Source organism: Chinchilla lanigera, unplaced genomic scaffold, assembly GCF_000276665.1.
Source record: "Chinchilla lanigera isolate Chin_1 unplaced genomic scaffold, ChiLan1.0 scaffold00105, whole genome shotgun sequence".
In the NCBI taxonomy this organism is placed as follows: domain Eukaryota; kingdom Metazoa; phylum Chordata; class Mammalia; order Rodentia; family Chinchillidae; genus Chinchilla; species Chinchilla lanigera.
The window spans coordinates 479980-493107 of NW_004955506.1; the positions used below are offsets into that span (position 1 = coordinate 479980).

The following is a 13128-nucleotide window of genomic DNA, read 5'->3' on the forward strand; positions in this document are numbered from 1 at the left end:
CCACCGCACGCGGGAACGTAAACACCTGGCCCCATCTCTGATCCTCTCCGCCCCTCCCGCTATTGGCTGAGGAAAAAGAGGCCACGCCCCCTCGTCTTTTAGCCCCACCTCTTCTCCGTCTGTGGGTCTCCATTGGCTGTAGTGCTCTCAGGAGGGACAGGAAGGCGTTGGCCCGGGGGCGGTGATGAGAGTAAGATTGATGGACATGTAAGCCAATAAGAATGCGTATTTACCCCAGCAACTACGACCCACCAATGGCGAGGCGGGTGGGCGGAGCGGCCTGCGGCTGACAGGCGCTGTGGCCTGGGTCGTGTACTAGGGTCCCGCGGCGCTCTGGACCCGTAGCCCGTATGCGCGCAGCCTACAGGGCCGGCATGGGCTGGGACGCCTGGCCGGCACGATGAGTGCCCTGGGCAGCCCCGTGCGGGCCTATGACTTCCTGCTCAAGTTCCTGCTGGTGGGCGACAGCGACGTGGGCAAGGGCGAGATCCTAGCAAGCCTGCAAGACGGAGCAGCCGAGTCCCCATATGGCCACCCAGCAGGTGAGAGTGGGGCCGGGGCCGGTTCTGGGGCCGGAGGGGTGGGACTGGGTCGGGTCGAAGGCGCGTGGTCGGAGGAGGGGTGAAGGCGCGGACCGGAGCGCGGACTTGGCGAGGACTTGGAGCGGGGGCCCGGGCGCGGGCGGTCTCTCTCCTGTGGATCCAGCAGGCGGGCGGCACATCCTCCATCCTGTCGCCGCGGCCTGTTCGCTGGTGGAGCAGCGGCTAGGCGGGGGCTGGATCTCCTGGGGGTGATTGCTGATGGCAGTGCAGATCTGGGCAGGGAACGTTCTGGGTGAGTGTCTCCGGGAGGAGCGGGGCGCGGTAGAGGAGAGGGCGCACTGTGTGGGCAGTGCGCAAGGGGTGGCAGAGGCAGAAAGACCAATGCCCACGCTGGTGCCCTGCTACTCCACCGAGAGCTCCTGCCCAAATGAACAGGCTTCCAGGGGAGGAACCCACGTGGCCCTGCAGAATCTGGCCAGGGTGGTGAAGGACTCTAGGCAAAGGGCAGGGGACTGGGTTCCAAGCATGTGAAGCCAAAGTGCTCTAGGCTCAAGGGCATTGGACAGAGTGTCCCCTAAGCTTGAGTTTGAGAGCTGACGTCCCTGAAGGAAGACGAGGCAGGGGGTTTTCATTCTCTGGGGCAAACAGAAACTGTGATTGTGCCAGGATAGCGTGTCCACCTTTTAAGGGACATACAAAGGTCTCTGTCCACTTCCCCAGCACAGATCCTGTCTCAGTCCTGCTGCCTCCTTGCCCTCCCAGTTGCAGTAGTGAGAAAGCAGTCTGGGCGTGGCCAGGTCAGTGCAGGGGTTATGACAGATGAGCACTGGGCAAGTAGGTGAACTTGCTGTGAGAGCGGGAGCCAGAGAAGATTTGATTCTGCTCAGTGGAACGTGCAGGGCAACCTGCAAAGCCAAAGGTCACTGCAGTAGGACTACAGGTGGACTAGTGGGGCCAGACAGGTGATGGAAAGAGAAATGCTGATCTGTAGAGGGGCTGCTGGGCAGGGGTGGCGGAGCAGAGGTGTCCCAAGACAGAGGTCTGGTCACAGCATCCTCCAGGTGGGGGATGTAGGAGGGGAACAGCTAGTCCTCAGGCTGCCAGTACAGAACCACGTGGAGCCTTGGGGAAATGCAAATTCTGCTTCTGTAAGGCTGGATGGGCCCAAAATCCTGCACCTCCAGCTCTGCCCATGCCGCTGATGTAGTGTTCACACAGGCCATGGAGGCTCTGACACTGTGTGGCCAGTGCTGCCTTCAGACTCATGTGGCTGTTTAATTCATGTCTAGTGCCCAGTGGCTGCTGTCCTGCACAACACAGCTGTAGGCTTTCCAGAGATGGCAGAGTCCAGCTGGACAGCACTGCCCTAAGGGCAGGGGCTGTGTCCACAGCTATGTCATCAGGGCCTTGCACTCAGTGAAGGTGGAGTCACAGCAGAGGTCAAGGAATAAAGCACTGGGCAAATACTAGCCCAAGAAGGGCACAGTGCCTTTGGGGGAAGAGACTGTCAGATGCTTGAGTCCTATCAGAGGGCAGTGATGTGAGCTAAAATGGGGAGAGACATGAGCAGTGGAGCCGATGTCCTTCTGGAGGGGGGAAATAGGGCTCACTGCACTTCTCCTGCAATGCTTTCTTTGTCTCATAGGCCAAACTGAGAACTCCTAAAATCAGCTAGTTCCTGCTTTTTCCTGAAGTCTTGCCTCTACCCAGAGGGAGGATTTAGGTTAAAAAGACACTTCGCACAATGTATTCTATGGACAATATGGCCTGAGACATAGCAGAGAACTGGTTGTGGATACGTCCCTGTGGACTTTTGATTTACCAACTCTTTTGTCAAGGATTAGGAAAAAAGTATGAAAAGCGGAAAGGAACCGGAACCATTATTTTTCTAATAGTGACAGGTTTTGCTGTGAGACGCCTGGGTGCTCTGGCATTGTAAGGTGAGTCTGCAGCTTCACACTCCCCCCCCCCCTGCACCCAGCGCCTGGTTTTGTAGCCCACGCTGCAACCTTTACACTGCCAGGGTTTCTAATGCTCACTTCTGTATTGCAGTTGTAATGCCCACAATTGCTTACTGTTAACTCAACATTTCAATGGAATCAGTGCCTGCTGAGGCTCTCTGACCATGGCTGCTCCCCAGTTCTTTATTTTGCTGCCCCTCTTAATTAGCCAGTTTTTGTCACCAGCTATTTCTGCAGGAAGGACTCAGAGTTTTCCCATTCCTCAAGTCAGAGAACACCTGCCCATTGTCTTTATCTCTGAACAATGCTGTAGGGTGTGTTTTCTTCCTCAGCACCTGGTGAGTATTGTTCTTAGATTCTGGCTCTATGTTGCCCTGATGAAGCATCAGGCCAGCTGATTTTTTTTCCTATATGGGCGATTTGTCTTTTCTTCATGAATTTCTGCAGTGTTTTTTTGCCTCATATTTAGTTAGCTTAATAAGACCTGCCTCAGAGTGAAATGCTTTATCTTAAACTTCTAGTACACTCTCTACTCTGAATTCCTACATACATTTTTCTAATTTCATAGGAATTTATTTCATGTCCTTAAAATACCCTCTGTTAAATTTGTTGTCTTTACTTCAAGGAATACCAGTTGTATTAGTTTTCTATTTGCTGCCATGACAAATTACCATGATCTTAGTGACTTAAAAACAACACAAGTTTCCACTCTCAAGTTCTGGAGTCAGTAGCCTGGCACAGTCTTGCCAAGGTGGAGGCAAGTGTGGGGAGGGCCAAGCTCCTTGATGGGGCTCTAGGAGGCTGTGTGCTTCTTGACCTTTTCTAGTTTCTAAACCCTACCTCCATGCCCTGCATTCCTTGATTTTTACCCATTTCCATCTTCAGAGCCAGAGATGTCAGGTCCCATGGCTTTGACTTGGTCTCTCCTGCCTCCTCCTTCCACTTTGAAGGAACTTGTGGATATATTGTGCCCACCTAGACAATCTAGGACAATATCCCTATCTTAAGGCCACCTGATGAGCAACTTAATTCCATCAGCAACCTTGAATCCCCTTTGCCATCCCTTCTGCCATGGGAAACTCATATAATCACAAATTCTGGAGATTGGGATATGGCATATTCAAGGAGTCTGTTATCCTGCCTGCCACACTGATTATGCTTATGTTGGGTCATCTCTATCTGTCTTCCACATCCATTCATATCTTTCTGGTTGCTCTATTCATTTTTATCTTTCTCTTCTGAATTTCTGTGATTATCTTGTCTTTCCTGTTGTTGGGAGTTTTGATTACAGTAAATTGTTTTTAGCTGTTTCTAATTTAGCCATTCAGTTATGATGTTTTCATCTCCAATTTTTTCCTAGTTTTGCAATTTTCCTTTTTTCAATTTCAGTTCAATTAAAAAATTTAAAAATCTCATTTAAAAATCTCTGCACTTGCATTTTATTGACATAATTTTTTTTATTTTAAAAATAAATGGAGGAAAACATTAACAGACAGACAACCATTTACAAAATAGCAAAAGAACATCGACATATTTTTATTAATTTGTTCTACCCAATTAATTTGTTCTACCCTATTTTTATTAATTTGAACCAATTAGAGTGGACTTTCTTCTGATCCTTGGGTTATTTTCCTTTAGGTGAAGCCTTTTGCTTCTTCTTCTTTCCTCTTTTAACTTTCTGTTGAGGTGTGATGTGCATATGGAGAAATACATACATTGTAATTACATACCTCAGTGAACTTCCACAAACCTAATATACCATGTAACCAACACCCAGAGAAAGACTAGCAACTCCACCAGCTTCCCAGGGCACCCTCATTCCCTACCCCATTCTGTCCCTCAAGGTAGCCACTGTCCTGAGCTCTAACAGAGGGGCTCAGTCTTACAAGTTTATACTGTGGACAGTACAGGATGTGCTCTTTTATGGCTGCTTCTCTTGCTCCTTTTACTTATGAAGTCCCAGGCTGCTGTTCTCACAGTGTGTAAAATCCCTTGTGTGACTACCAGGCCTTATTTGTCCATCCAGCTGGGCATGTGAATTTGAGTGATGTCCAGTTTTATGATTATGATTTATTTGCTGTGAACACATTTCTTGTGTTTCTGTTAGAATACACCTACATATGAAAATGTTGGGGCTGGTGATATAACTCATTAGCGTAGCACCTGCTGGGCAAGTGCAAGGTCATGAGTTAGATTCCTGGTACCAAAAAAGAAATGTTGAGTATTACACATGTGTGTGGGGCTGAGGATTGTAGCTCAGTGGTGGAGTGTTATGGTTTCTATTGAAATGTCCCCCAAAAACCTGATGCACTCATAGCTAGGGCTTTGGGGAGGAGACTGGATCATGGGGGTGTGGTGCTTATCAGTGGATTGGTCCACTGATGAGTTTATGGCTAACTGTGTTGGGAGGTGAAGTCTGGTTGGAAGAGGTGGGTCACTGGGGGCGTGGCCTGGCAGCATCTGTCTCCCTCCCTCCCTTGATTACTCTCATGCCATGAGTCATTTCTCCTCTGCCATGTCACCATGCCATGGAACCAGCAGACTATCAACTAAAATGTCTACAAACTGTGAGCTAAAATAAAACTTTCCTCCTTGGAGTTATGGGTGCAGAGTATTGTGTCTCAATGATGAAAAAGTACCTAAGATGTGGAGCAACACAAAAAATAACAGGCACACATGTGCATGCATAGGTTTAGCATTAGCGTATACTCCCAAAACCTGTTCTAATTTGCACTTCTGCCCACAAGACATGAGAGTCCTGGTTGTTCATACCATCACCAATACTTGGTATTTTCTTTCCTTTGCATTTTAGCCATTGTGGAAAGCATGTACCTTGAATTTGCATTTCTCTGATCACTGGTAAGATTGAACAAGTTTTCATATATTTATTTGGATTTTCTCCATTGTAAAATGTACATTTCTTGTTCATTTTTTTCCCATTTATGTTGTTTTTTTGTTTGTTTGTTTGTTTTCTGGTACCAGGAATCAAACTCACAACCTCGCGCTTGCCAGGCAGGCACTGTGCCACTGAGCTAAATCCCCAGCCCCTTTATGTTGATTTTTTTAGTGATAAGTAGAAATGTTTAAAATACATTCTAGCTGTGACTCCTTTGTCAGATAGGTATTGTGGATATTGGCCCGAATGGACATTACCTTTTTGCTCCTTTGATAGTGTTTTTGGATTGACAATGGACTTTCACCTTAATATAAATTGCCAGTGTTTTATGGGTGAACTTGGGCTCTGTTTATCAAGTCTTTTTCTGCTCCCAGATAGGGAACATGTTCACCTCTAAAGCTCTATTGTTCTGTCTTCCAGATGGAATACTAGAAGCACATTTTTTTCCCCAGTTGCTGCCCACACTGCATGTTGTCACCTCAAGACCATACCTGCCTCATCTAGCTCTGAACTGCTGTCTAGCGTATCAGTCAGCTTTCTGTTACTGTGGCAAATACTGAGAGAATTGACTTGTAAAGAGAAAAGGTTTCTTCTGGCTCATAGCTTTGGAAGTTTTAGTTCTGTGGTCTGCAGGCCCCTTGCTTTGGGTCTATGAGGAGCTAGTACATCACAGTAGGAGCCCGTGTTACAGCAGAGCTATCACCTCACCCACCAGAAGTGAAAGAAAAGGCAGAAGGGGCTAGATTCCATTCTCCCCTCCAGGGCCACCCCTTACCCAGAGGACCTCCCACAAAGCCCCTCCTCTGAAGGTCTCCACTTCCCAACAGCACCTCCCACCAGGGGCCACACCCTCAACTAATGGCCTCTGGGGACACTTGCTGAGGGTCTGTCCCCAGCACTCTAAACCCAGCCCTGCTCAGGCAGCTCTGCCTGGGCCCTCCCTCTGGATTCTCCCCCTTGATATCTCCTGTCCTTTGGTTGGAGGGCAGGGTCCTAGATTCCAGACCTGTGTGGAAACCCTGCTGCCTGTCCAGAACCTGGAGAGGTGTCTTCTGCTCTCACAGCGACACTATACATGCGGCCCTTCCCAGGCTCCTCTGCGCTCTCTGCAGGCGGGTACTGGGTCAGTCCCTCCTCTGGCATGCTCTGCTTCTCCCAGGCAGGATTGGGAGAGAAAGGGCTGACAGCCAGGCTGGGGAATGAGCAGTGGGTGCTGGACCCCACCCTTCCACTCCTCTGCTTCTCTCTCGTGTCCCCCGCTGATGCTGGCGCTGCTTTTCACCTAGTTCCTGGCCCTTCTTTTCTCTGATTTCAGAGTTTTCTACTCTTTGGGCATCTCATTACCGGTGGGAGAAGGAGGTGGACTAAACAGATGCTGAATGCTACATCTTTTGCCTCCTAGTGTTTTTTTTTCCAGTAGAAGAGACCCACCATTTTCTCTGACTCCCTCCTGACTATTTCTCCAGCTTCCTTTTCAGCAGGAAAATCCTACTCTTCCTTCTTCCAAGTTTAGGTTTTGCCAAGAGCTAGTAATGACTCCCACTGAGTATACAAGAGTCATTTCATGAGAAAGGCTACATAATATCAGGCCCAGAGAGGGTAAGTAACTCCTGCAAGGTCACAGAGCTGGCATGGAAGAGCCCAGATGTGGGTGGGGAAGCTGGCACCCGGCCATCCGCCATCCCCACCCTCCCCAGTCTTCAGGTCACTCAGATGTGGTGTCCAGAGAAGGCTTCGAGGGGCACTGAGGCTCCTTTGCTCAGTGTGACCCAGTTGTCAGCTCCCCTCTTTCCTCTTTACCACTGTTCTGGGGAGATGTGTGCCCCCCACCCCCCTGTTCTGCAGGCAGTGGTGGATTGCTGAATTATACAGCTACTGTGCTGGTTTCCCTTGGCAACCACTTTAAAATTTAAAATGTGATTTAGAGTCATCATTTGCCAGTGTGAATGGTATCTAGGCATCCCTGAGCCCATCCCACGTTCTCTTTGCCTCCTGTAGTACTGCTTCAGTGGACAGTAAAATTTTATTTACTTATTTATTTACAGACAGGATTTCACTATGTAGTCCAGGCTGGCCTTGAACCTACTATGTAGCCTCGATATTTAAATGCACTGGGTTTTAAAAATTGGCAGCATAGACCAGGCATGATGGTGCCTGTAATCCCAACACTCAGAGGCTGAGGCAGGAGGATTGTAGTGAGTTCAAAACTAGCCTGGCTACAAAGTAAGCTCAAGGCCAGCCTGAACTGAATAGCAAGACTCTGTCTCAAAAAGATAAAAAAATAAATAAATAAGTAAAATAAATTAAAAAATAAAAAATTGGCAGCGTAGCCCAGTGGCACAGCAATTGCCTAGAATTCATGAGGCCCCGAGTTCAATTCTTAGTACTTACAAAAAAAAAAAGAAAGCAAGAAAGAAAGAGAAAAGCTGTCATAAGTGCCTCAGTGTATTCAAATGTAATAAACTGCACTGGTATCACATTTTCTTTGAGAAGTCCCTCCTTCAGCCTTACCTTCCTATGCCCCCGAAGTCTCCTCCCTTCCATGCTAGCCTTTGACCTCTATAGCTCCCCACCCAAGTCATACTTGATTTTTAGTGGTGGTCAGGGAGAGTCTCCAAAAGGGCCAGGCCAGGTTTCTCCTGGGCAGATGCCCACCCACCACTCATCTGTGTCCTCTGCTGCTGAGCTTCCCACCAGCCTAGCACCATGCCTCAAGCTAATGACCTCACCTGAAGGGGTGAGGGAAGCAGCCCTAGGCATGAGCCATGGGCTGCATCAACCAAGGCTGGCAGGTTGCTGGGTCTCCTTATACTGAGAGAGGTTTTAATTTTATTTCCTTTGTTTCAAATTTCATTCCCAGGCTTCTTCAGTTTAATTAACTGTAAAGTTCAAATTGTGTACAAGTGAAACCCTGAAAGAGCTGTTGTTGTGTCTCAGGGCCTTAGACTTAAAAGTACTGGAGATCTGGGTCTTACCAGAGTCATTAACAAAATAATTTTTAGAGCAATCATGTGCCAGACATAGGGGCACATGCCTACAATTCCAGCATTTAGGAGGCTGAGGCAGGAAGATACAAAGCGGGGTCTGATGTAAAACAGCAGCTCCCAGCAACTTGAGGTTACATCTTGAAAGACCGTATTTCCAAATAAGGTCACACTTGGAGGTTTCAGGTGGACGTGAATTTTGGAGCCTCTCTTTACACTAGTTCCTATTGATGGGAACCCTGCACAGCCCCAGAGGCAGGCCATGAGCCTTAGGCCTCCTAGTATGAGCCCACACGTGTCCCTGCTGGCTGTCCCCAAGGCCACGGGAGGCTGAATTCACCCTGCTGCCACCCAGGCTCCACTGGGAACAGAGGCTACATTCCTGCACTCAGGCTCCACAACTTTGTCCTCTGTGTGTAGGGGCGGGTGTGTGGCTTGTATTTTTAGCTAATTTGATTTTGGACATCATCTTCTAAATTGCAAAGAAGAAAAATAAACAGGACAGTCATTTTTATCTGCTACTATTAATATTATTTTATTTCTAACAGTTAACAATACTACCTATTCAGTAATAATCCAAGTTATGCATAAAGACACACAGCCATACACACATGCATAGGTACCATTTTACTTCTTACAGAGTTTGTGTTTCCTACAAAACTTAAAGGATATTAACAAAAACTGAAAGAAATTATATTTTAGAATAAAGACCATGTGTCAAATTCATATGGATATAATGCTAGAAATTACACGGGCTGAAGTATTCCCACCACATGGGGAGGCCACATGTAGATAAGGTATCAAGAAAACACCTGAGACACCACGGTAGCCATCGGTGTATTGTGATATTGTAGGCCAATTTACTGTGCTTTGAAAATACCCAATATTGAACTCGAATTATTTGGTTTCAAATAAGCTTTCCTAGATGCATTTTTTTTTTTTGGCCTCCAGAAGTGATGGAGGTCATGTGGCCCTGTTGGGAGTCCCCCCACCAGTTTGTCGAGCAATTGTAGCTGCCTATGAGGAGTTAGAACAAGGGTGGGAGCTGACCTGCAATTTGTCTCTCACATAGCACTCAGAGGCCCTCTGTCCCTCCCCCGGCAGGTGGTAGGAAACTCAGGAACTGGTGTGCCTTAGTCCTGAGGGCTCCCTGTGCTTTGCCCAAGGTTGTTTCCCTGTGTGAAGGGCCCTGCGAGAGACCAGGCCCTACCTTCAGGAGACAGGTTGGTGTTGTTCTGAGAACTTGGCACCCAGTGGGCAGTGCCCCTAAGTGGTGCCAAGCTTGTCTGAGTAGGACAGACAGATCTGCCTGGTCGGATTTGATCTGCCTGGTCAGATTTCCTCCTTCCATGCTTGGCGCTCTCTGCAGACTAGTGTCCTGACACCAACATTACCTGAAATGAGGTCCTGGCAGCACTTGGGGTCATGGAAAATGTGGCTCCCTATTGAAGCTGCTCCCCAAACTCGGGGTGTTCATCTTGTGCTGTTCTCCAGAGCTCCCCCACCTCCTGTGAGCCCAGCCACTGTGAGGCCCCAGCCATCATGAGGTTCTCTCCTTGCCCATGTTCTATCCTGGGCCCTGCTGCTCCAGAGATGGATCCCGGCAAGGACCAGGCTGTGGCTGTGACATGAAAGAGTGTGGGGGTTCTGTATATTTAGAACAGGATGCTGCCAAAAATAAAACTCGGCTCCCTCACCACGCTGGCCAGAAGTGAGGGGTACATCCCAGGTGGACGGTGATGGAGGACAGTGGATGGCAGGGCCTCAGGAGCTGGCAGAAGCAAGCTAGAGAGTGTTTCTGGTATTGTGAAGACAGTGCACGTCAGAATCAAAGATGAGCAGCTGTAGCACACTGTGTCATGCTGCCTATACGCATTATATTGTGCAACCCTCGTGGGAGTCTACTTTCAGAACATTGTCCTTAGCCCCAGAAGGGAACTCTGAGCCACCACGGGATGCTCTCCTCTGCTTCCACAGCCACCTCTGGCTTCTGGTACTTTAACTCATGGTGAGACATTTCTCAAAAGCCAGGTACTCAGAGATTTAATAAATATTTGCACCATAAAGCAATCCTCTCCTGGGAAAGGCATAGCCATGTCTGCTCAGTCATGAAAACAGAATTAAGCAGGTGATGGAGGAGTCAAAATAAATTACTAAGTTATTTGTTCACCTCGAAGAGCTAAAAATGTAGAGAATAGCTTGGCATTTCATTTTTCCTTTTTTTTTTTTTATTTAAAGAAGGTTAAATTTATATCTCTTTCTGTCTCTGTTGTTCTGACTCACTCATGAACATTCCAACAGACTTTGCTCTAGAAGCTTCCTTGCATTTTTATCTCATGTCTATAGAGGGGTACAGGGGATTGAACCCAGGGCCTTCACCCTGAACTACATCCCCAGCCCTTTTTAAATTTTTTATTTTGAGACTGAGTCTTTCTAAGTGGCTAAGTTGTTCAGGTAGAGCTCCAGTTTGTGAAATTGCTGCCTGAGCCTCTCAGAGGGCTAGGATTACAGGCATGTGCCACCAGGCCCAGCTGCATTTTTGTCATATTTTGGTGGACAGAGTTCTTGGTAGTTAGGTGCAGTGGGTTTCAATCCTGCCTTCTGATCCTAACACTGATACTACTAATGTCAAAAATGTCAGCTTCCCATGAATCCAAATATAAGGTTCCCAGAGAAGTATAACCAAGTAGATGGGAAGACAGTATCAAGAGAACACTGTAGAGAAGGGGCTGGGGATTTAGCTCAGCGGCAAAGCGCCTGCCTGGCAAGTGCAAGGTCGTGAGTTTGGTTCCCGGGACCGGAGGAAAAAAAAAAAAAAAGAGAGAACACTGTAGAGAATAAAAGTGGTTCAGTACAAAGCTTATAAAAGTCAGCTTCTTTGTAGAGGACAGATTTGAACTAGCTATGTAGTGTCCTGAGAACACCCCTGTGATGGGCACAACCCTGTTTAAGGGTTATCTGTAGGAAAGCTGTGATTTTTAGAAAAATGGACTCGTGGCTGCACCCTGGGCCTGGCATCCAGAGGGCTGTTGCTGAGGTGTTAGGGTCAAAGCAGGCCCTAAACTCTGGGCATCGGGGCTGGCAGGAGCCAGTGTCCCAAAAAGAGGAGAAGCAGGCTTGCTCAAGGGCCAGGCCATCCACTGTCCCAGAGTTTGTGGAGGCCATCAGCTGCCTGGGTGCCTTGGGCCTGGGAATGGTGACCAGGAGTACACGCCAATGAAGGGTCAGAGGGGATCAAGGCTGCCCCAGAGAGCACCAGCCGGGCAACCTCTACCTGCCCAGGACTTTCCTCAGTGACCTGAGTTGAACAACTTTTGCCCTTTGGGGATGGAAAAACCCTTGGTTAGTTTTGGTGATTTCTTTCTTTCTTTTTATTTTAAAGAGAAAAAAAATTCAAAACAAGATATTGGAGAGTAATAATGGTTAATACATTGAGTATTGTTATCTTTAAATTAATTACTCAGAGTACAAGGTATAGACATTTAATTGTCCAAACAGTATATACACAAAACTTTCTTTTCAGTGAACTGAGAAAGTTAGTAGTATAATTATCTTAACTGTCATGTCTGTGTGTATATATAGTTTTTTTTGCTTTTCCCTTCCTTCTTTTCTCCTTTCTCCCATCCCAGTTTCTCTTACCTTTTGAACAGTTTCTTCCCATTTTGCAATATCTATTGTAAAATTGTATTGTATTTTGGATCTTATTTACTCTTTCAGCTTCTCACACTAGGGAAACAGTACAATGTTTACACGTGTGTCTGGTTTATTTCACTTATGAGTATGGTCTCAAGTTGAATCTATTTACCTACCTATATAAGTCTCCAGTTTATCATTTTTTATGGCCAAGTAATACTCCATTGTATAAAAAGACCATATCATTTTGATACATTCCTTGGTTGATGGGCATTTGGGTTGTTTCCAAGATCTAGCTATTACAAATTGTGCTGCTATAAACATGAATGTACATATATCCCTGTGGTATGATGTTTTTAATTCCTCCTGGAAGATACCCAGCTGTGTTAAATGGGACTTCCAATTGTAGTTTTTTGAGGACTCTCCACACTGATTTCCATAGTGGTTGCACCAGTCTACACCCCAACAGTGGAGAAGGGTTCCTTATCCCCCACAGCCCCTCCAGCATTCGTTATTGGTTGATTTCTTGATAACAGCCATTCTTTCCAGGGTGAGATGGAATCTTAGTGTTGTTTTAATTTGCATCTCTCGAATGACCGGTGATGATGAACATTTTTTCATATATTTATTTGCCATTTGTATTTCTTCATCTGAGAAGTGTGTTTTCATCTCACATGCCCATGTTTGGATTGAGTCTTTAAATTTGGGAGGTCTAATTCTTTTGAGTTCTTTATATGCTCTCCATAGTAATCCTTTGTCTGAAGAGCTGGCAAACATTTTTTCCCACACTGTGGGTTGTCTCTTCACTCTGTTGGTGGTTTCTCTTGCTGTACTAAAGCTTTTTAATAAGGTGAGATCCCAGTTGTTGATTCTTTGTGATACTTCCTGTGTGATCAGGGTTTTGTTCATAAAGTCTTCCTATACCAATGTCTTCAAGAGTTTTACCTATTCTATCTTCCAGCAGATTTAATGTTTCTGTTTTAATATGTAGATCTTTGATCCATTTCAAATTCAGTTTAGTGCATAGTGAAAGATGTGGGTTGAATTTTAATCTTTGGCATGTGCAGAGCCAGTTTTTCCAGCACCATTTATTAAAAAGGCTATCTTTCTTC

At 46.7% G+C, this 13128-nt stretch overlaps 1 protein-coding gene across 1 annotated transcript in view; it reads left to right on the forward strand.

Moving 5' to 3' along the window:
• Window positions 1-256: 256 nt before the first annotated feature.
• Rab40b (RAB40B, member RAS oncogene family) overlaps window positions 257-13128 on the forward strand; it is a 28803-nt gene continuing 15931 nt past the window's right edge. The window contains exon 1 of the mRNA XM_005407186.2: window positions 257-542. Within this exon, the coding sequence (XP_005407243.1) occupies window positions 401-542 (142 nt within the window). The 5' untranslated portion in view covers window positions 257-400. The remainder of the gene's footprint in view (window positions 543-13128) is intronic.